Here is a 25,014-nt window from a genome sequence, read left to right as displayed (position 1 = left end):
AAAATTCTAAAGTTTATATGGAATCACAAAGTCCCAGAATAGCCAAAGCCATCCTGAGCAAAAGGAACAAAACTCGAGGAATAACATTACCTGACTTCAAATTATACTACAGAGCTATAGTAACCAAAAAAGCATGGTACTGTCATAAAAACAAACGGACCAATGGAACAGAGTAGAGAGCCCAGAAACAAATCCACATAGCTACAGTGAACTCATTTTCAATAAAGATGCCAGGAATACACTGGGGGAAAAGACACTCTCTTCAATAAATGGTGCTGGGAAAACTGGATATCCATATACAGAAGAATGAAACTTGATCCCTATCTCTTGCCTTATGCAAAAATCAAATCAAAATGGATTAAAGACTTAAGTCTAGTACCTCAAACTATGAAATTACTAACAGAAAACATTGAGGAAACTCTCCAGTACATTGGTCTAGGGAAAAATTTATTGAGTGATACTTCACAAGCACAGGCAACCAAAGGAAATGTGGACAAATGGGATCATATAAAGTTTAAAAACTTCTGCACAGCAAATGAAGCAGTCAACAAAGTGAAGAGACAACTCACAGAATAAGAAAAAATATTTGCAAACTACCATGTGGCACGGCATTAATAACCACAATAAACAAGGACCTCAAACAACTCTATAGAAAAATTCCAATAATCTGATTTAAAATAGGAAAAAATATTTCAATAGACATTTCTCAAAAGAGGACATACAAATAGCAAAGAGGCATATGAAAAGGTGATCAACACCATTAATCATCCGAGAAATGCAAATCAAAACTACAACGAGATATCCCTTCACTCCAGTTAAAATGGCTTTTATCCAAAAATTAGGCAATAACAAATGCTAGAGAGGATGTGGAGAGAAGGGATCCTTGTAAGTATTGGTAGGAATGTAAATTAATACAACCACTATGGAGAGCACTATGGAGCTTCCTCTGAAAACTAAAAGTAAAGCTATCACATGATCCAGCAATCTCACTTTGGATATATACTCAAGAAATAGGAAATCCATATATAGAAGAGTTATCTACACTCCAATATTTGTTGCAGCATTGTTCACAATAGCCAAGGTTTAGAAGCAACCCAAGTGTCCATCAACAGATGAGTGGATAAAGAAAATATCATTCTTATACACAATAGAGTACTATTCAGCCATAAGAAAGAATGAGATCCTGTCATTTGCAACAGCATGGATGAAACTGGAGTTCATCATGTTAGGTGAAATAAGCCAGGCACAGAAAGACAAACATCACATGTTCTCACTCATTTGTGGGATCTAAAAATCAAAACAATTGAACCCATGGAGATAAAGAATAGAAGGATGTTTACCAGAGGTAGTGAAGGGTAGAGGGGAAGTCGGGAGGGGAGTGGGGATGATTAATGGGTACAAAAATTAGAAAGAATGAATAATACCTAGTACTTGATAGCACAATAGGAGATATATACTCAATAATTATTTAATTCTACATATTTGAATTGTTAACACAATCCAAGGAATGCTTGAGGGGATGTATAATCCATTTTCCATGATGTAATTATTACATATTGCATGCCTGTACCAAAATATCTCATGTACCATATAGGTATATATACCTAGTATATACCCACAAAAAATAAAAATTTAAACATTAGAAAAGTAACATTTAAACATTAAATGTTTAAATTTTTAATTTAAACATTGAAAAACTTAAAGTAAACACTACTGATTTTTGTGCATTGATTTTATATCCTGAGACTTTCCTGAAGTTGTTTAATAGGTCTAGGAGCCTTCTGGTGGAATCAGAAAAGTTTTCTACAGAAGAGTCATATCAATAAGTGAAGAGAAATAATTTGACTTTCTCTTTTCTTATTTAAATGATGTTTATTTCTTTCTCTTGCCTGATTGCTCTGGCTAAGACTTCCAGTTGAATCGGAGTGCTGAGAGTGGACATTCTTGTCTTGTTCCACTTCTTAGTGATAATGCTTTCAATTTTGCCCATTCAGTATGTTGTTGGCTGGGGGTTTTGAGGGATGTTCCTTTGATGCCTAGTTTGTTGAGAGATTTTTCATGAAGGGATGTTGGATTTTATCAAATGCATTTGCTGAATTTATTGATGAATGGCTATGATCAAATCGTTTTTAAATTTCTCTTTATGTGATGAATCATTTATTGACTTGCATATGTTGAACCATCTTGAATCCCAGGAATAAAGCCCACTTGATCATGGCGAATTAACATTTTGATGTGCTGCTGCATTTGGTTTGCTAGTATTTTGCTGAGGATTTTTCTATCTATGTTCATCAGAGATATTAATCTGTAGTTTTCTTTTTCTCTCTTTGCCAGATTTTGGTATCAGGATGATAGTAGTATTATAGAATGAGTTAGGGAGGTGTCCTTCCTCCTCGATTTTTTGGAATAGTTTCAATGGCATTTGTACCAGTTTCTTTGTATATCTGGTAGAACTTGGCTGTAAATCCATCTGGTCCAGGGCTATTTGGTTGGTAGGTTTATTATTATTATTACTTATTCAACTTTTTAATGGTCTGTTTAGGATTTATGTTTATTCCTGGCTTAATCTTGAGAGATTGTGTTTTTTATAGGAATTTATTCATTTCCTCTAGATCTAGTTTCTGCGCATAGAGATGTTCACAGTAGTTTCTAAGCATTTTTGTGTTTCTGTGGGATCAGTTGCAATGTCACCTTTTGTCATTTCTGATTTTGCTTATTTGAATCTTCTCTCTTTTCTTTTTTAATCTAGTTAGCAGTCTATCAATAATCTTATTTATCCTTTCAAAGAACCAAGTTTTTTTTTTCATTTATTCTTTGTATGTTTTTGGGGGGTCTCAATTTCATTTAGTTCTGCTCTGATTTTTAGTTATTTCTTTTCTTGTGCTTTCATTTATTTTATTTTCTTCTGCTCTGACTTTAGTTTCTTTTTAAACTTTTCCAAAAAATCAAGGAGGAAAGATACCTCCTTAACTCATTCTATAATACTAGTGTCATCCTGATACCAAAATCTGGCAAAGACATCACAGAAAAAGAAAACTACAGGCTAATATCCCTGACGAACACAGATAGAAAAATCCTCAGCAAAATACTAGCAAACCAAATCCCGCAGCACATCAAAATGTTAATTCACCATGATCAAGTGGGCTTTATTCCTGGGATTTAAGATGGTTCAACATATGCAAGTCAATAAATATGATTCATCCATAAAGAGAATTAAATTTAAAAACGATTTGATCATAACCATTGAACAATAAATTCAGCAAATGCATTTGATAAAATCCAACATCTCTTCATGAAAAATCTCTCAACAAACTAAGCATCAAAGGAACATCCTTCAAAACCTAAAACATAAATCCTAAACAGAAAAACATAAATCCTAAATGGAATTGGGTTTAGTTTGTTCCTATGTTTCTAGTTCTTATAGGTATGAGGTTAGGTAGTTAGAGATTTTTCTATCTTCTTGATGTAGGCATTTAGCAATATAAACTTTCCTGCTTTTGATGCATCCCTGAGTTTTTGGTATGTTGTACCTCTATTCTCATTTGTTTCAAAGAACTTTTTATTTCTACTTTGATTTCATTGTTTACCCAAATGTTCTTCAGGAGCAAGTTGTTTAGTTTCAATGTATTTCTATGGCTTTGAGAGTTCTTCTTGGTATTGACTTATATTTTTATTCCACTGTGGTCCAAGAAGGATGCTTAATATAATTTTGCTTAAAATCTATTGAGACTTGCTTTATGATTGAGCATGTGGTCAGTCTTAGAGTATGTTCCATATGCAGATCAGAAGCATGTCTATTCTGTGGTTGTTGGGTGGAGTAATCTGTAGTTGTCTATTAGGTCCAATTGGTCAAGTGTCAAATTTAAATTTATAATTTCTTAGTTTTCTGCCTTGATGAACTATCTAATTATATCAGTGAGATGTTTAAGTACACCACTATTATTTTGTGGCTATCAAAGTATTTTCTTAAGGCTAGAAGTAAGTGTTTTATAAAGCCAGGTGCTCCAATAGTGAGTGCATATATAGTTAGGATAGTTAAGTCTTCTTGTTGAATTGAACCCTTTATCATTATGTCATGCTTTTTTGTCATTTTTGACTGTTGTTGGTTTAAAGTTAATTTTATCTGATTTAAGAATAGTAGCTCTTCCTCCTTTTTGTTTTCCAGTAGTGTGGTGGGTCTTTATTCATCCCTTTACTTTGAACCCATGCATATCATTATGTGTGAGGTGGGTTTGTCTCTTAAAGACAGCAGAAGAATGTGTCTGTTTTGTTTTTAATCCAATTTGCAACTTTATGTCTTGTAAGTGGAGCATTTAGGCTATTTGTCTTCAAGATTAATATTGAAATATTAGGTTTTGTTCCTTTCATAGTGTTGTTAGCTAGTTGTGTGGTAGTCTCGATTATGTACTTGCTTTGTAGGGACCGTGGGTTGTGTGCTTGCATGTGCTTTTGTGGGAGCAAGTATTCTTCTTTCATTCCCATGTTTAGAGCTCTCTTAAGCATTTTTTGGAGGGCCAGTTAGGATGTGATGAATTCCCTTAGAAACTGCATGTTTGGGAAAAACTTCATTCTCCTTCATTTATGAAGCTCGGTTTGGCAGGATTTGAAATTCTTTACTGGCATTTATTTTCTTTCAGAATGCTGAATGTGGGCCCCCAATATCTTCTGGTTTGTAAGGCTTCTGCTAATAAGTGTTCTGTTAGTCTGATGGGTTTCTCTTTACAGGCAATATGACCCTTTTTGCTAGCTACCTTTAAAAATTATTCTTTCTTATTGACTTTGGATAATCTGATGACTATTTGCCATGGGGATGGTGACCTTATATAGTATCTCACAAGAGTTCTCTGGATTGCTTGTATCTGCATGTCAACCTCTCTACTTCTATTAAAAAAATTTTGTGTTCAAACTATTCTATGTGGTTGCATCTAGACTTCACTTTCTGTAGCTCAAGTATTTAAAGTTTTTAAATACTTAAAGTATTTCCATTTTATAAAGCTACCAAAATTTATCCCTTGAACTATTGGTAAATATTTGATTCATTTCTCTTTTTATATTATACAAACAATGCTGCTAGGAACATTCTCATATATGTCTCTGCTGTTCTTTTCTATATATTCTGCCTGTTTTTTCCCTTGCTTCAGCCTAGATATTTCTGTTTCCCTATCTTCCAATTCACCAATCTTCTTTTCTGCTATGTCTAATCTGCTGTTATATACACCTACCAACTTCTTAATTTCACTTACTGCTTTTTTTTGTCAATTCTATAAGTAATATGTGAATTTTAAGATAGATTCCAGTTTTCTAGCAAAATTCTTCACCTGGCTATTTATTTATTTAAATATATTTATCATAGTTATTTTAAAGTCCATATTTGTAACTCCAATATAAACCTTCTGTGTGTGAGATTTGCCCAGTATGCCTTATCATTTTTTATTGAATTCTGGGTTTTTTGTATTAAAAATGACAAAGACTCCTGGTTCTTACTATGTACAGCAGAAAGACAGTTCACCTTCTTCTGCTATGCATCTTGATTGATGGCAGAGCATTTTCATCTAACCAGTAGCTGAACTGACTCCAGGATTATCTAACTTTTAAGTTAAATCTACATGTGATTCAAACATAACGCCAGAGTGTAAATTTTCAGGAGTCCCAATGGAGAGCCTGAGGTGTTCATCAAGGCCTCTCTAGTTTTGTAGATTTGAGCCCCAAATTTTCAGAAACTGTAAAGTTTCTGAAAAATTCCACTCTGCTTGTTGGTGACTTCTTTGCTTGGCTTCTTAGCCTTCTCAGTTTAATACTTTAGAACATTCTTGGGGGGAAACTTAGTGGTGTGTGTGGTGCTCACTTCTCTTGAGCTTGATCCTTCAAGTCCTGGCTACCTCGGCAGCTCTAAACTCTTTTTTGCTTTGTCAACCCTGTAAGATTGCCAAGTACTCTCCTGGCTTCTCAAGTTCTGATCAAAATTTCTCTGCCTGGATTTTTCACTTTTCAATCCATAAAATAAAAGGATAAATGCTCTAAGGAGAAGTATATTTTGCAGCTCATTACTTACTTCTCCAGGTCCTTCCTCTCTGATACATTGGCCTTTCAAATCCTGTTGCTTAATGTATCATGAATGCTTTTAAACAGATTTTTAAAAATAATCTTTGGCTCTCATAGCAATTGTTATCTGTCAGGTCATTGATCTGCTGCAAGCTATCACTTTAGTGACAAACAGAAATCCTAAAGGTTATTGAAAATTTTATTTAATACTGAGATTGTATTTATTCAAATGTTTATAATAAATTAGAATTTAACATAAAAATTCCCATGATCGATGATTATGACACTAGTGACCATGGGAAAAAAACTAAGTGAAATTTTGGAAAAAAACTAAGTGAAATTTTAGAGGAAAACAAAAACATATTTTTAGAAACCCTCAAAGGCATTTATTTGTCTGTATTGTTAAGTTCTATTGCTATTGTTTGCTGATTTTATGTTATTCTATCTGAAATAGTAGCTCTTTTGAAACTGCATATATTTTAAATTCACCTTGAAGAGAGGAAGTAATTTATTTTCCTTTCAAGTAATTATTGCTTCAGGGATAGTATTAAGGTGACAATCTGAATATTAACCTATTTGGGCTCTGAGAACAAAAAAAAAAAGGAAACCTCTAAGTATTGGAGATGGTAGGTGCAACTTCAATACATAATATGATTGACCCTCTTTAGTATAATACCACAAAGCTAATTAAACGAGAGAAAACTTTGAGCAATAAGCTCTTAGAGAAAGTTAAAAAGAAAGTTAATTTAATCAAAAGTAACATGAACTTATGCTATTTTGATATAAGATGATTTTTCTTATGCTATAGAATGATTTAAGTAGTTTTTTTTTCTGATATCATCCCTCTTAACTCCAAAAGTTTTGGGGAATCATCCAATATACCACCACATATTCCAGATTGAGGTTTCTACTATCATTCTCTTCTAAAAGAAATCAAGGCTCCATGGACAGTGTCTATATCATGGACTTCTTGCCTTCAGAAAGTAAGGCCTTCATCGGAAGAAATTGCAATAGAACTAAGACAAGAAAGTTAGCTAAAGAAAAGGTTATGGTAGCCAAATAATTAAAAGGTAAGGTTCCAAACAATGTACACAATTAATTAGAACAAGTTGTGTTTGAAATCAGTGAGAGGTCATTAATCTATGATGAATCTCAAAAAGGAGATTAAATATACTGAGAAAAGCCGTACCAACCAGTGAGTCTATGGTACCCAATTTTCCTCAAAAAGTGGGATAAGGGGGGAAGTCATTCAATTGTTAAGAATGGAGTTCTAGGGTTTGTTTAATTGATAAAATATCTTCCCCTCATTGGATAATTCCAATGGTTATTTTAGTTTTCCTGAGATAAAAACAATATTTTATCTGCTCAATTGATGCTTCCAAGCCAGATCTTAGGTCAGGGTGTGAGATGTAGGAATAAAGAGGCCTGAAACCTATGCATGCCTCCTGCTCCTGGGGAATATCTCCTGCCTAACGGGACACTCACTTTTTACCAGTATGTCTTCAGGAGAGCTTTGGAGACTTGAAAAACCATAATTCTGCATAAAGAAATATATTATCCCCCCTTTTCTTGTAAATATCTTTGCACATTTCTCATCCTTGAACTGTTAAAGAAACTGAACATGTCCTATATGTATCTTTTCATGAATCTAATCATCATCCTATTGGGACAATCTTGCATAATCCATCCAGGTAGATCTCTCTTACCCACTCTCAGACTAAGTTAAATGATGCCAGCTCCCCACCTTTCTACTCGAAAGAAACATATTTTGCAGCCATTTTCCCAGTATACCGTGAATGGCTGTTTATATGTCTTCCCCCATGTGAACTTCAAGTTTCTGGAGAGAAGAATCTAAGCTTTTTCTTCTTATTATTTTTTCCCACTCCTAATAACAACTTCCCCTTGCAATAAATGTTTGAATACATGAATAAATTAGTCAGCTCCTCTTCACTTCAATGTAATCTCAGTCCCAGCCATCTCAGTCTACATACATTTTCTGAAATGAGTTATTTATTTTCTTTTCCTGAGTCTTTGTTCCTGTTTTGTCATCTGTACCAGGTTTGTTTTCCCCAAAAGATATGACTAAGTCTTAACCCCTTGTACCTATAAATATGACCTTCTTTGGAGAGAGAGTTTTTGTAGATGTGATTAAAGTAAGGATCTCGAGATGAGATTATCCTGAATTATAATGTGTCAAAGAAAAGTTGTACTGGACAAATTAAACAGCCAAAGAGGAGTTTATTCAAGACTATTGCAGTGGAAGAGAGAAATTAAACTCAACTCTTCTGGGAAAAAAAAAAAAGACAGGAGGATATGTAAGTGCTGGGGTTACCTAGTGGAAACATACTGGAGCACATTAGAAAGTATGTTCATTCATGTGATTAGGTCAATTTGATGTGTTTGCTGTTGTCACTTACCTAAGTTAGGCTCCTAGACCTCCCACAGAGACTGGGCAGATGGTGGCTATCTTCCTTGAGGATATCTTTCAAAGAGATGGCTCCAGGTCATTGAGAAAGAAATTCCTGTGTTATAAAACTACCAAGAGGACGGGAGAATATATCTCAAGAGTGCAGACAGAAAATTTACAATTGAAAGTTTTCTTAAGTGAATATTGTGCTAAGGAAAGTGAGGTCAGAGGCCTGTCTAAAGTTTAGGGAAACTGAGGGGAATGTTAAGGCTATCTTGCTTTTGTGGACCTTAAATTCAATGGCAGTATCCTTATAAAACATGTCCTTAAGCTATCAAAACAATTGAACTCATGGACATAGAGAGTAGGATTGTTACCAGGGCTGGGAAGGAAAGTAGGGGGTTGGGGGAAAGGTAGGAATGGTTAATGGGTACAAAAAATCAAAAGAATGAATATGACCTACTATTTGACAGCACAATGGAGTGACTATAGTTAACAATAACTTAATTGTACATTTTAAAATAACTAAAAAAGTATAATTGGATTGTTTCTAACATGAGGGATAAATGCTTCAGGGTGTGTATAACCCATTCTCTATGATGTGATTATTATGCATTACATGCCTGTATCAAAACATCTCATATACCCCGTAAATATATACACCTACTGTGTACCCAAAAAAATAAAAAACAAAAAATTAAATGTCATTGTATGAAAAAGAACAGTAGAAGACACCCAGAGTCACAGAAGGAAAAAGCCACGTGGAGACAGAGACACAGACAGGAGTGAAGTATCTACAAGCCCAGGAATACCAAAGAACCAACAGCCACTAGAAGCTAACAGCGGCAAGGAATAAATTTTTCCCCAAAGCTTCTGGAGTATCCAAGACTGCTAACACTTTGATTTAGAATTTTTTTTCCTCCAGAACTATGAGAGAATGAATTTCTGTTTATCTAAGCCTCCTAGTTTGTGGTAATTTGTTAAAGTAGCCCTCGGAAACTAGTATACCATCTTTCTTGAAAAGTCTCTCTCTACTGTTCATTTAACTTCAAATGTCAAAATTCTACATCTCATTTAATGCCGACAAAATTGTCTAGTCCTCCATTCCTTTTTCTTACAATTGATAATACAGCTAAACACCATGGCTTTTTCCTCTGAATTCTTTTGACAATGAAGATGATAAAGATATTGCAGCTGAAACTTGTTTAATGTTTGATTTATATCTAATTCCTTCTTATTCCTTGTGAAAACAATAAGGCAGGTGCTATTATTTTTCAGTATTACGAATGAAGAAACTGAAGAACAGAGGGATTAAATAACACTAAGTGGTAAAACCAGAATTTGCTTTGAGATTTGCCTAAGTAGAGAGCCTATATGCTTAGACATTTTACTATATATTTTTTCTGTTTCTCTCCCTGAATGTTTACTTCTCTCGTGTTATCTTTCATTATGTTCTCTATAAATTTTTATTTTCTAGCACAAAATTCAACTGAGGTAACTAAGAAATCACAGATGTATAAGCATATTCATTTGTTTTTCCCATGTTAAAGGTCTTTTGATATTATGTTGCCTACATTTTTAAAAACTTAAACACTTCTTGTTCAAGAAAAAATTTTAGGCAATTTGCTTGAACACTTTTAACCTTAAAATGATTTTAAGATTCTGTTTTATTTATCTTTTTATAGCATTTGGCACAATTCTTTGAATACCAAAACTGCCCAAATTTCACTGAATGAATTTAGTTAAACCAATTGTCAGCCTCTACATGTCCCCAGCTTTCTAGGATCATATTTTTCTGTAATACAGTACTTTAATAGAATGGCTAAAGGCCCTATTCTGCATGCATTAAGAAGCTCAGTGCTTTTCTCCCACACAATGTTTCTGAATATTAATTAAGTTGGGAGAGGGTTCCATTTTTCCTGGTTGCCTGTAACTTCCATTGTTTTCTTTTGAACTCCTACTGTCAACTCTACTCTCAACATGTCTCCTGAGATTGCCCTCCATTTGCAATACTGGATACTACTCCACTAACACAAGAGTGTTGTGTGGTAGACTCTTATTGATGGCTTGGAAAATCAAGAGTATTAAAGCATGTCATAGTTCTCATTTATTCATTTAATCATTCAGCAAACATACAAACATTCATTAAATATCTAGTGGCACTGTGTTGGGCACTGAGGAAACAATGGTAAGCTAACAGGCAAAAGTCTCCATGATCATGTAGCTCATACTCTACTCAGGAAAACATAAAACTCACACAGGGACATGATAAATGTAAAATTACAACTTGAAGTAAGTATAAAGAAGAAAATATCCATGGTAGATTGAGAGCTATGGTAATGGGCTTGAACTGAGAGCTGAAGGGTGAGTAGGCATTAACCAGCCCTGCAGCAGGGCTAGAAGAAGGAGAAGAGAAAGAAATGACAGCATGTGAAAACAAGCAACAGTGGGATGGAACAACCTACATTCCAGCAACTGCAAGAAAGCCTGTGCATTAGGGATGCATAGACCCAAGCAAGCAAAGGAAAGAAATAAGTCTGGAGAAACCAGGCAAAACCACTTTAACAAATGCACAGTTTACTTCAGGCTTCCTTAACAAATGTAATCTTAATCTTAAAGCTAATGGAGAAATAATGAACAGTTTGATGTAGGAGATTGACATGATCTACTTTGTATTTTGAAAACAATTCTGGCTACTGTATAGAGACAAGAGTAAAGTGGGTAAGGAATGATGGATGCAGGAATTCTGAACACGAAGCCTTCATCCAGGTGAGAGATTATGGTGGCTTGGCCTAGGGAAGTGATGGTGGAGATGAAGGTAATTGGGAAGATTTGAGAAGCCTTTAGTGCAGAATAGACAAACAGAACCTGATGAAATGAGGGGACTGTCGGGTGTCAAGAATGTAGAGTACACTGGAATGGGAAAGGCAGAAACCAGAAAAAAATTAGTTCCAGTCTTAAAAATTGACTAGACTTTTTTGAATATGGAAATTTTTCACTGGCTGCCTCTTTTTAGGCTCTTCCCTAAGACTTTCTCCTTTACCCCCACTTTCCCACCCTCAAAACCACCTTCTATCGCTGTATTACTTTAAGTGTTCCTGGATTCACACAATTTCTTCATAATGACTTTAATAATACAATAATTATGTGGATAATTTAACACTAAGTCTCCCTTAGTTTGAGGTCCAGCTTTGTACTGCCAACAATTTCACTGAACTATGCTAATCTGTCTACCACAATTCCACCCTTAGTAATACAAAGACTTTGGAAATGTATTGAAATCACATCATTTTTTTCAGCATATCTTAGAACAAATTCTTAGGCTTAGGCTTCCACCAGAACTTTCAGGGTTGTGGAGCTGTGTATGGGGATATGCACTTTAATCATCCTATATGTCATGTCCTACCCTCAAAATTATCAGTTTCAGTGACCCAAGATGGCTTACAAAACCTAAAAGCTAACATACCATAGTCTACACAAATACTTTATGTTAACAATGAAGAATCAAAATGCTTAATAATAAATTATGACTTACTTACAATTCTATTTCTGGGGAATAGGAATACCTATACATAATGTTGGATTTGTTCTTGTGCTCTTTTGAAGGGAACATCCTTCTGTATCAGAAATTCCCATGTTTCCATATCCAGATTTCTTCACCAAGGCAGATAAAGAGTTGGCAAAAATCATTGACCATCACGTAAGATTGATTTTTTTTTAACTAGCAGCAAAAGCTTTGTTCTTTAAAAGCACTTTAAATGATAAAATGTAGTTCTGAGACTGAAACCTTAATATGTGAAATTTAAAAATAGAGCCATGATTGGTTTGCCAAACTGAATTATATCTCACTATGTTATCTGTACACCAGTGTCTTCATTGGGTTGCAGAAAATTTGACCTTCTGTCATTTGTAAAATACTAACCTAATCCTGTTTTCTGAATTAGTACTGATTTCTTGTGACAAGAATCTTATATTGAACACTGAACACTGATTTCTTCTGCAGTGTAGTTCTAATAACAGAACAAAAATCTTTTGGCTCAATTTTCAGTGACCGTTCTTTACCCTTGACAGATCAGAAAGACTGTTAATCACTTTGTTCTTAGTATGAGTTTAAAAAGCAGTGGCAATACAAGACTATCCACAGAAGATACTTTAATTCATTGTGCTATATTTGGTTGATAATTTCTTAACCAAATACACATCATTTTATGCCTCGTTCTTTTAAAGAGTAGAATTAAAATATGAGAGAAAATGCTTTTCTGGTTTTTTCTTTGAATAAAATATATAGCATATATAATGCACTTAATTTTATCACCAGTAGTTCAATATTATCTCTCAGATTGCAATTATATTAACAATTTTTTCACACTACTTTTAAGTAGTAATCTTGTGAAGAGATTATTTTATTTACTGATCACATTAAATAGTTTTCACCACATCTCTAGTAATTAAGCCACTCTAGCAACAGCTATAAGTATTGGGCTTTGGAGACTGACTGATACCTTGAAATGACAAAACGAGAGCTGCAATATTCTATTATTCACTAATAAAGTTTTTGTTAAACCAATATATGTACAGGTCATCTTCAAAAATTTCAAATGGTTTATAAATTTCAACATCTATATTTTCCTACTCATTACTTCAACTAAATTATCTAGAAGAGATTATGAAATAGCAATTTGCCAACATCACATACACACATACACATACACACACACACACACACACACACACACACACACACCCACACACATAAATAACTACTTTGGTCTGTCTAGGCCTAAAGAAACAGAGGAGAGTATTATGAATGACAGAGATACAGAGATAGCTCCTAACAACCATCCATCATCTTTTCCTTTTTCCAAGGGTGTAAGCACTATCGAAGTAATCACTGCCATGAACCTGCTTATATTGTAGCTAAAGAAGGATAAATAAATCTTTTTCAAAAATATGCTTGAAAACTTATAGATCCAAATTGTTTGATGTGTGGCTAGCCTAATAAACTAGTAATTCATAGTACTGATTTTGGAAGGTTTATTGAATTGTCTCTAAATATTATATTTTTTTCAGTATTCATGTATATATCACTTATTTTCAGATGGGTGTAGCAATAGTGCTTTGTACTTATACTTTATGCTTTACAAAATGCTCTTGCAGTGGTTAATTTAATCCTCACAACCCTATAAATCATTTACAAATAAGAACAAACTTGCTTACAATTCAGTTACTTGCTCAATGTTTTAAGTAAATGAGTCTATGCCCAAAAACAGATTTCCCTACTCCAAATCTACTTTCCCTTCCACTTTTTCATAGCTGCTGAAGTTCTTGGCTTATGATTCCTAACTAGAATTAATTAGAAGTGGGAGGATGGGATCTGCAATATCGACAAATAACAAAAACACATCCCCTCAGCTACAGATATAATTCTCCTTCTAAGCCAACAGACTTTTGTTGAGGGGTTATCATATGCAGGGAATAGAAAATATACCTCATTGCTTAGGAGGAATTAAGGTACCTTATACATTGCTAGTATTCCATAGCATGATCATTGAATCACTGAGTGAATAAGTTGAATAAAGCAGTAAATGGTGCTTCCATTTCCCATAGATTTCAAACATATCTATTTTTTTGCTTCTTTCTAGCTACCACAATAGACAATAATAATGGTATATAAAGTCAAAAAATACAATCATTTACCCAAATTGATCTGTTGTCATGGTCACCAGAGACAAAAAGAAAGTATGCTTTTTCCTAAGCCTAATGAAAAGAAGGATTTTGATGTTATGGTGAATTTCAGCCATTCCAAATTCTAAGAAGGGGGAAAGAGGGAAGAGCTGTCTTCTGGACAGTGATGATATGATACCCCTTCTTGGCTGCTTTTATATGTACTGATGCTTTTATACATGCTGTTTGGCAAACCAAGAATTCTAATTTGTTGGCAGTTCTTAAGAATTAATTCTCTTTTGATTTTTCACAATTTTTTTTTTTTTTTGAGACGGAGTCTCGCTCTGTGGCCCAGGCTGGAGTGCAGTGGTGTGACCTTGGCTCACTGCAAGCTCTGCCTCCCGGGTTCATGCCATTCTCCTGCCTCAGCCTCCCGAGTAGCTGGGACTACAGGCACCCGCCACCACGCCCAGCTAATTTTTTTTGTATTTTGTTTAGTAGAGACGGCGTTTCACCGTGTTAGCCAGGATGGTCTCGATCTCCTGACCTCGTGATCCGCCCGCCTCAGCCTCCCAAAGTGCTGGAATTACAGGCGTTTGAGCCTAAAAAACAAAATAATGAGATCTATCGAAATATTTCATACAGGATAGATTAGTGCTCTTTGTTTATAGATACTGTCATTGTTATACCAACTATAACTTCTATGCTAATAAAATTGGTAATTTTCTTAAACAACTACATTATTAGTTTATTATATGAGAAAAATAATGTGTCATAGTTGAGTATCATAGAACTTGTAGACTAAACCATAGCATGAATTTCAGCCTGTGCCTGACTATTCTGGAGGTTTTACCTTAATTTCCCATACATTTTATGCAAAACTGGTTCCTGAGAAACCGAACATATGAGAAATAACTGTTTAGAAATACAGCCTTAAGATAAGTGCAGTTAACTTTTGTATTTCTTATGTAGTTAAAACTCAACTGGGAATAAATAATGGATTTGATATTATTATGCTTTTATTTTTAATGTTTAACATGAGTATATTAACATTATACAAAATTTTAATGCATTCGTCAAAGCTGAGTGACATGCTATGGACTCTGATGTTTAGCTCTGCTTTTTATTATCTGATTATCCCAGATGACAAATGTTATTTGTGATTCACAGTACTGGTATATATAGTAATCTATAAATTGATAGGTTGATAATCTTAGACTGATCATTTGTGTATATGCATGAGCTGAGGCTGACAAAAAGACAGCATTGACAGTATCTTTAGGAATGTCCAATATTTCATACTAGGAGTCATTCTGCCCCGAATGTTTTACCCAACATAAAGTGTTCACCATCTGTTTTTATCATTTCCTTCATCAAATGTATTAGAAGAGAAAAAAAGTTCCTCCTAATTATATATATATTTTTTTCATGATGATGTTTGATTGATTATCATTACTTACGTGTTACTCATTCTTACGGCTCTTGCCTTCCAATATACTACTATTTACATGACATCATGGGTTATAAAGTGAAAAACTAAGTGAAAGCAAAAGAAAAAGAAAAAAATTATCATGGCCAATTAAGATAAATTCTTTAGAGCTTTTTTTCTGGCCTTCTGCATAGTATGCATTTACCTGACCATTAATTTCATTTTTAACTTCATAGAGAATAGTATTAGAGTTTTTGCCTTTCTGTTTAATTTGTATTTTCTGTATTTTTTCTTTCTGTTTTGCTTTCATCTCGTTCTTCATTTTATAACCCATGCTGTCATGTAAATACCAATATTGATGAAGAACGTAAAACCATTTGGAATATGGAAATACAAAACCTATAATGTCTTCTTTTTTAATGTTTTTTTTTTTGTCTTTAAATATATTGAGGAAATTCTGTTTTGTGGGACTTACATGCATTCTAATAGGTGACACATGTGTTTTGCCAGTGTGGTAGATATAAAATTTTTGAGGAATGTCATGGAAAAAACCTGAAAGGATAATTGGATATAAGAATCTGCATTTTGAGCAGCTAAACTGATATGCATTTTTTCATGGAAAAATCATGTGAATGATGTTTTCTCTCTGTAACAGTGGCAGGAAGAGCTAAAGATCCGAGAAAAAGAAGATGCAATATGCAAGGCCCAAGAACTTAAAGATAAAAAGTTAGCAGAGAAAAATCACTTTCAAGAAGTTATGAAGAAAAGAGAAGAGAAACTACATAAGCAAACCAAGCCCTATGAGCTTCCTTATAGGAAGGAAGTAATTTAATTAGAAAAGAAAATGCCACCTCCCAAAATTGAGGACTACATGGCAGAAATACATAGGATGAAAAATACCAAGATAGCTACATAGTAAGAGAACTTTCTTGGCATTAAATGGAGGTATTGTTTAGAAAGAATTTGTTATGCTGATACAAGCTGTTTAATAGTTATTTCTTAGTTCTAAATTAATGACCAACTTTTAATCACACTTGAATGAAGTGATTTCACTAGTCAAAAATTTCCAAGACTACATCTAGTATTTTTCTCAATTGACATTTATCTCATGATTGTACAGCATACTTGATAACTGATTCTCAGAACATTGATATTCATCAAACAGTTTGATGGAAATTCATTACAAATTAATGAGTCACCAGATAAGAATTATTTCTTGAAAACAGAATGAACATAAGCTAACAATCCTGTAATTACTATTATTCAAATAAAAACAGTATGGTATCTTATTTGATTGGCATTTTATAGTCAATTTATACCAAACCAAACAAACCCTATTTCAGAGATTTGAATCTGGGAGGGCTGGTCATCTTAGATTGATTGGCTTGATCTTTAACAGATGCCAGAGGGGATTCCTGAGAGATGGTGGTTTTACTCTGTTCTGTGAGTTTATGAGAATGAATTCTTATGAACCTGGAAGGTCCAGGAGCAACTGCTGAAGACATTCATACAAATAGGAGTTATTTTAGAAATGGAACTTCACTTCATCTGAAGTTCTGAACCTATGAGTAAGAGTAATACGGTGGAGTTTTTGTGATGTCTTATATTCCTTTCCTGAAAACTGAAAAATACAGATAATACTCATACCTCGATTTCACACAGGTGACTTGGTGATACTCAAGAGACAGAGACTTTTATCAGGGGTGTCAAACTCAAATGACTACCAGGTCAGAAAGGTAACATAAATTAGTGAAGCCGGCTAAGGAATACCTATCCCATATAGAGAAATTTCCCATCACTCGGTTACATTCCAAAATGTATGTCAGTATTGTAAAATCATCCAGCCTTTCAAGAAGCTTTTAAGTGGGATTATTTTTCAAAATAAAAGTAGCTAAGTAACCAAATGTTGGCAACTAATTTTTTAATAGCATATTTTCAAGTTAAGAAGTTTTATCCATGGGCCAAAGTTTGTGACCTATATTATGTGAATTTAAGTATCATTCTTTGTTTAAGATAACAATAACATATGGCAGAAAAATGTTGCATGTAGGTTGCTGTTTTGATTTCCTGTATAGCTAATTCAAACTTATGTTTCTCTTTCTAAACCTTTTATCTTATGCTTGTGTTCTCAAATGGAGACTATGCAAGTTCCTAGAAATATCTCCCAATATACCTTTCCAAATACCTTCCTCCATCTTTGCTTTCTTCCCTTGTGAAAAGAAAAAAAAAAATCTATAGAAGACCAGCTAGTCCCTTTTCTCCAAATCTTCTCTCTTCCAAAATCTTGTTCCATCAACTATTCACTATCTCCTCTTGAGTCCCTCTTCATCACTCACTCCTAAACCCATCAAGGTTTCAATTTTCTCCCATCCTTCCATCCAAACCTCTCTCTCATTAAAGCCATCAGTGACATGAGCCTTACTAAACTCTGAACGTCCTTCTAATTTGTAATCTTTTTATTGGTTTGTAGCAAGATATAACAACTAAGCTCTAAGGTTTAGTAAGGGGACTCTGGAGATCTAACTGCTACTTACAAGAATTTCAACAAATCCTGCTGTTTCAGCACCATCTTTGTAAAAGAAACCTGTTATCTCCAATTTCTGAAACTTTCTAGCATTCTGAGGCATGGTCCTTAAGGCCTCCTCACTGCAGACTTAGGTTTATGTTTTCTCTGCTCTGATTAGCGTATTTCTACCTGTTCACCTTCTTTCTTACTTCCACAATTTTCTTAATACTTCCAACATGCTATTATCTTTTCTTCTTGTGGATTCATGCCTTTTTTAAAGTAACCCTTTTTATGTCTTAGTGGTGATTTGGAAAGGAGCTAAAAAAAATATTTATATATAGATATATAGAGAAAGGAAGAAAAGGAGAGAGAGAGAGATGATTAATCAGAATACTGACACCTTTATTCTTAAATTATTTTAAAATTCTTAATATTTGGCAACATGCATTTCTTATGGTCTTTCTCCTATTTCACTGATTCTTTTTGCAATATTAGCAAAGACTGTGGGGTGTAGATCTGGAATCACACTCTAGTTACGCCTTCTGCCAACTAGGGAACATTAGGCAAGTTACTGAACCTGTTTTTATTTCCATTTACTCATTTATAAAATTGACACAATTTATGTAAAGAGTGAAAAGAGTGATATCATTTAGAAGCTAATTAGGAAAGTAAACAAACCTGTCAGTCATTTTAACAGAGAGAATTTAATGTAAAAAATTATTTTCAAAGGTGTTAGAAACTGAATAAATGGAAAGGGAACATAGAAATAACACTGAAACAGTAGCTGCAGGAAACTGCTACCACATTTGGAGCCATGGAATCAGAGAGAAGAGGTTTGCATTGTTAAAACTGAAGGGATGTAGAAGGCACTTCACACAGCTGGACTCGGATCCTTGATAGGGAGACATTGCCCAGTTATTGCTGGTACTTTTGAGGGGGCACAATACAACTGGTTCTGGGAGTGCAGAAAAAAGTGAAAACTGAAACAACTTGTATCTTGCTGAAACCACACTATCAGAAAGAGGGAGAAAACTGGAAGAATCAGGTATTTTCTTCCCTCTCATCCTGAAACTCTTCCTGATGTGCTTCCTGTTCTCAGGCATCACAAAGCAGAGAAAACAAGGGTGGACTTGGAGATGAAAGACACAAGTTAAATAAATGAACATTGTATGGCTTAGAAGGTTATCAGACCATTCAATAAAAGTTAACTCTCCTTTCTTTTCTTTTGCATCTTTGGCCTTGTTTTCTGCTTATTTTACCCAGGACAAAAAAAGAAAAAAAAAAAAAGAAAAAAAAAGAAAAAAGTTTGAAAGAAAGCATCACCTTTTAAGTTTATATAAATGGCTTAAAAATAAACTTTACTATACTTTAATAACTAATTCTTAATTCTTCCAAAAAGTTCATTTAACACAAATTCAATTGGATTCTTTGTAATTTATGTTTAGTATTCACTTTGCTTCAAAACTCACAAAGGATTCTGAGTCATAGACTGGGTTGGGTACCAGATAAATTATTTCAACTACTGTCTTATTGTTCAGCTTATGATTTCTCAGCCTTAGTTGTTTTCCCATTCTTCCCACTTTGAGTTGATAGGAGAAAAATAGAGAAAGAGAAAGATTCTACATGTCTGTTTACCTTGCATGGCTCTTAGTCACCTTTAAATGCCTCTACTGTTAAAAAGTGTTAACGTATCTCAGGTCTAAAGTTCTATCTAAAACTTCTTTCCATGCTGTTTTATCATTTATGCTTACGTTTATTTTGAAAGAATAAACTCAAGACTCCCTACATTTATTTATTATGGGTTTCATAGGTTTTATTATGGGTTTCATAAGTTTCCATAGGTTTCTCTTAGTAACCACGAAAGCAATTTCTCTTTCACACATGCTGCCTCATTGAGAATACTCATAAAACTTTTAAGGTAACTAGTGTTAGAATACTGTAGTAAATTCTGAGTAACAGAAGCATGAACATAAGCTTTTTTCCTGATAGAATTTTTTTTGAAAAAAGGAAAGCAAATGATTTATAGTGGTTTGTGGGGTATACCAAATAGACATTTAAGGAATAAAATATCTAAAATATCTTGACTCATGCATTGATGAGTGGGTGTTTGGAGATAGGGAGCATAAAGAGGTAACAGATAAAAATAACTCACACCAACAGTTTTAGAAACTATAGTGATGTTTAACAATTATAATTTAAGTAATTGATTCTTTTGTTTCTACCAGTAAAAACCTTCTCTGTAACTGTCTATTAGTTAATTATTTTCTGAGTGTCCTTTTTCATATTGCTTCTAGTTGAGAAGAGCAGTTCTATAGTTTCACTGAACTTTGCTTCCAAATTTCAAAGTTAGCTGATTGGAAATTGCTTTGGGGTTGCTTTCAAACGTTATCCAACTGCTCACATATTAAGTTTTCACTTTGTGTCTGCCAGTGACTCTCAATTAAAGTCACCATAGTCTCCTCCAGCTTCTTCATTCTTCTTCACATCTCAATTTGCTGAAGTAAAATAAATAAGAACACCCCTATTTGTTTTATCTGTGATTAATCGATGACACTTGTCACCTCCTCTGTTGGCTAAATATTTAATACAAAGGAAGGTAGAGTCATGAAACTGTTGTGCCAATGCCTCTGTAGAAAAGACATGTGTAGTAACAAATTCAGTCCACACAGTACTTCTCAACCTCAGGTTGACGACTGGAGACTAGGTATTTGTAAGGCTCCTTGTACTGATTCTAGTTATTAAATTTGACATGCAGAATGCATTTGGAAACTTAGAGCAAAATGCATTTTAAATTATCTTCTATAATACATTTATATATTTGTATAGTTTTACAAATTCTGTTGATGACTTAAGTTACTTTTCTGCTACATGCATTTTTCATGGTGACACAGATTTCAAGGATAATTTGGCTTGTTATTTTTTTCCTGTTTCACTGAAAAGCCAAAATAAAAATAAAATGTCTTTTCAAAACATTTTTTAGTTGGAAGATCCCTGTGATATCCAACCTTCCAGTAACATTTCCGAAGCTGACTCTATTTTGGAAAGGGGGGTGAATCATCTTTCATAAATTAATGAATAAGGTAAAGGTCAAACATCTCAGAATCACTAGTGCAGCTTTTTAATACATAGCCAGACTGTTAGCAATCCAGTAATGCTTTGAATATTGCTTCAAAACACGAAGAAATAGAAAATCTGAACAAACCAATCGGTTAATCTCTAGCTCTAGCTTTTTGCTTGGCTTCCCAATCAAAAGCTTCCCAATAAAAAGCAATGACTAGAGAACACATACAGTAGAATTTCTTCCATAGCATACATTCTCCATCATGATAACTAAGTCATGAGACTTATGGCCTCATAGGAAGGCATGTCTTAAGGAAGGAAAGACTCAATCTATTCCAAGCAGAGACATTGTGGAGGGTTAAAAAAAAAAAGTTGGGGTCGGGCACGGTGGCTCAGGCCTGTAATCCCAGCACTTTGGGAGGCCAAAGTGGGTGGAACACAGGTCAGGAGATCGAGACCATCTTGGCTAACACAGTGAAACCCCATCTTTACTAAAAATACAAAAAAATTAGCCAGGTGTGGCAGGCGCCTGTAGTCCCAGCTACTCGGGAGGCTGAGGCGGGAGAATGGCGTGAACCTGGGAGGCAGAGCTTGCAGTGAACCGAGATTGCACCACTGCACTCCGGCCTGGGCGACAGGGTGAGACTCCATCTCAAAAAAAAAAAAAAAGTTGGAGAGAAAGATAGATTTAAGGGTGCTTGATGTCCTTACTCTGTACCTCAGGAGAAGGGGTGTGGGCTAGAAACATGTAAATAGATAAGGAGCCTGAGTCTGACAGGTTAGTAGCATTAGCTCCTGCAGGACTGAGGAACTGTTAAGTCACTAGGAGGGATATTGTATGCAAACATTTTCAATGACACATGCAATTGTCAGGGTGAGAAGAGAAGCAAAGAAGCAAATGATAGGAGACAGGTCTCTGGTATTAGCACATTAAGACCAAATAGACAGAAATTAGATCTACTTCAGTGCACATTATTGAAGAAAGCATACCAGTTTATCCACTCTACAGTTGAGGTCAGGGAGGAGTAAGTGAACATTGGGAAGATTTAAGGACACGGGCTCCCATCTACTTCCTTACACAGACCAGACCTCTCCCTATAAATCTAAATGCCGTATTGGAACAGAGAATGGAGGGAAAAGGAATATAAAAACCAAAACAGCTATCCTAAAGAAAGCAAGTTAATATTTAAAAGCTCCCTTGATTTTCTAGATTGGAGTCATTTTGAAACTGACTTACTGAGCTTCATCTTGGCCTGGCTACAAGAAAACCAGCAGAGGGAGCCTCATGAGGAAGAACTGAATGGTTTTCTAAACCTCTAGAAACTAAATTTTCTCTTTATAGTTAAAATGTGGTATAAAATTAAATTTGCCTCTTTGCAACATATATATGAACTGATATTTCACCATACAGATAGAGATAGAATTAGAGATATATGTTCTAAACATGTATGCATCAATCTAATATATGCAATCACTCATTCAGAAAATATTTGTTCATTGTCTGCTGAGCTCCAAATACTTTTAGTCACTGGGGATATATCAATGAATCAATGAACAGGACAGAAAATATAATACTGTACATATTAAAAATAATGCACTTGTATGTGTGTGTGTAAAACAAGCAAAAAATAAAAATATGATATAATTTCAGGTAGAGAGAAGTGAAGAACAAAAATAACAGCAGGAATGACCTTTCTAAGGATTTTGACAAAGACCAGAATGAAGCGAAAGAGTGAGTCATCTGACTTTCAGAGGAAAGAGCATTCCCCAAACTATCAGTAGCAAGTGAAAAATTGATAGAGTAATGATTCATGCTTTTTGCTAAATATTTCTGCTTCTCCCTCCTCTGAGATTCACAGGAGTGCTTTCTATTTTCTGGCTCCATTGTGTTGTGGTGGGTCATATGGTTATTTCTGGCCAATGATTATGGACGGAAGCTATGTGTGTCACTTCTGGGCTGAAGTATTTACTTGTTGGCTTGACAATTTACAGTGTCTTTTTTCCCTTTAGAATAATAATTCCCTTTAGAACAATAATTTCTGTTCAAAATAGTGAGTCCCCTCTTACCTTTGGCTCCCTTAATAAAAATGATGGAACTGAGAAGGAAAATCTTTTGTTTTAAGTGTTTGAGATTTGAGGAGTTACATAGTACTACACATAACCCAACATATCCTGATGGAATGGGAGTGAGTTTAGAATGCTCAAAGAAAGGCAAAGAATCCTGCAGAGCTGAAAAAGAGGCCCCATAGGGATGGAGAGGAGATGAAATTAGAAAGATAAGTTTGGTCCAGATTATGCAACAAGGGAAGCCATCCTGTGTCAGGGTTCTCTAGAGGTACAGGACTAATAAGATAGATGTATATATGAAAGGAGTTTATTAAGGAGTATTGACTCACACGATCAGAAGGTGAAGTCCCACAATAGGCCATCTGCAAGCTAAGGAGCCAGGAAGATAGTCCAAGTCTCAAAACCTCAAAAGTAGGGAAGCCAAATGCAGCCTTCAGTCTGTGGCTGAAGGCCTGAGAGCCCCTGGAAAACCACTGGTGTAAGTCCAGGAGTCCAAAAGCTAAAGAACTTGGAGTCCAATGTTCAAGGGCAGGAAGCATCCAGCACAGGAGAAACATGGAGGCAAGAAGACTCAGCCAGTCTAGTCCTTCCATGTTCCTCTGCCTGCTTTTTTTTCTAGCTGCACTGGCAGCTGATTAGATTATGCCCACCCCCATTGAGGGTGGGTCTGCTTTCCCAGTCCACTGACTCAAATGTTAATCTCCTTTGGCAACATCCTCACAGCCACACCCAGGAACAATACGTTGCATCCTTCAATCCAATCAAGTTGACACTGAATATTAAATATCACACATGGATTTCAGGTTAGATTTTTTACTAAGAGTAGTAGAAATTATTGCAAGGGGATGATGAAACAAGCAACTTTAGCCTAATCTGTAAGGCTTTGAAACTTATGGTTTAAAACTTTTTTAAAAAATTAATATTTAATATACTGAAAGTTTAGTATGCTTTTCTAAGAACTTACTACATAAAACTGATTTTAGGAGATGAAAATATTTAAATGTAATTCAACAACTTGGATAAGTTACAATATCAAATAACAATGGGTCCTAGTATCTTTCCATTGGAAACATTAGAAATTTATAAAACAAAAACCCCTTGAAACCAAGTCAGGGGTCTTAAAATTTTCTTGGGAAAAGATGGGTTATAAATTAAAATACACATAGTTTTATGCTACAGAAAATTTCTCTTCTTGTCATTGTTATTCTGATAAAAAAAAGAGTTTGGCTATTTCTTTGCAACTATGGAGTTAATACAGTGGTTTTGATTTTTTTTAAGTCACATGTTCGACATATCAATGGTCATGATTGCTTCAACCCAAGCGAGAAAGGTGGAAATTGAAATAGAGGCATGATGGAGCTCTCAGAATGCCCATGTGCAGGTGTTTCAATGATTTTCATTTACTTTACAGTTGGCATATCAATGGCAAGAAAATTAGGTTTGATTGGATTTGGCAATAACTTTCCTTTATGATATTTTCAAGGGATAGGATTGTTCAGGGTTGAATTCCCAATTATCTCCTGCTGTCAGAGGCTGGATAAAACAAAGCCTTCAGCATCAAATGTAATTAGCTCTATTGACTTATGTTTTTAATGTTAAAATTATATTCCTTTTTGGGGAGGATGAACAAATATCCCCCTTTCTCACTATACACTAATATCCTTGAAAACTGAGTGGATTTGTTTGGCAACTTATTTCTGTGTCTCTGAGATCAAACCTCTGAAGAGCTCTGAGATCAAAGCACTAAGAAGATGGGACACAGGATGTAACATGAATGTTATTTTGAAAATATGAAACTAATATATATTGTGCATTTTATTCTTTCCCTCATAAATCATG

General features: G+C 34.6%; 1 protein-coding gene across 6 annotated transcripts in view; it reads left to right on the top strand.

Moving 5' to 3' along the window:
- Positions 1 to 23,748, top strand: part of TMEM232 (transmembrane protein 232) — a 335,529-nt gene extending 311,781 nt beyond the window's left edge. For 5 of the 6 annotated variants that reach the window (XM_055112526.1, XM_063604589.1, XM_055112529.2 and 2 more), the window contains 2 exons: positions 12,056 to 12,149; positions 16,198 to 23,748. In XM_055112526.1, the coding sequence (XP_054968501.1) occupies positions 12,056 to 12,149; positions 16,198 to 16,374 (271 nt within the window). In that variant the 3' untranslated portion in view covers positions 16,375 to 23,748. The remainder of the gene's footprint in view (positions 1 to 12,055; positions 12,150 to 16,197) is intronic. The other variant, XM_055112530.1, reaches the window with a different exon arrangement.
- Positions 23,749 to 25,014: the final 1,266 nt, after the last annotated feature.

Source organism: Pan paniscus, chromosome 4 (genome assembly GCF_029289425.2).
Source record: "Pan paniscus chromosome 4, NHGRI_mPanPan1-v2.0_pri, whole genome shotgun sequence".
Lineage (NCBI taxonomy): Eukaryota > Metazoa > Chordata > Mammalia > Primates > Hominidae > Pan > Pan paniscus.
The sequence above is the reverse complement of the archived record's forward strand: the minus strand, read 5'-3'. Positions and strand labels throughout refer to the sequence as shown.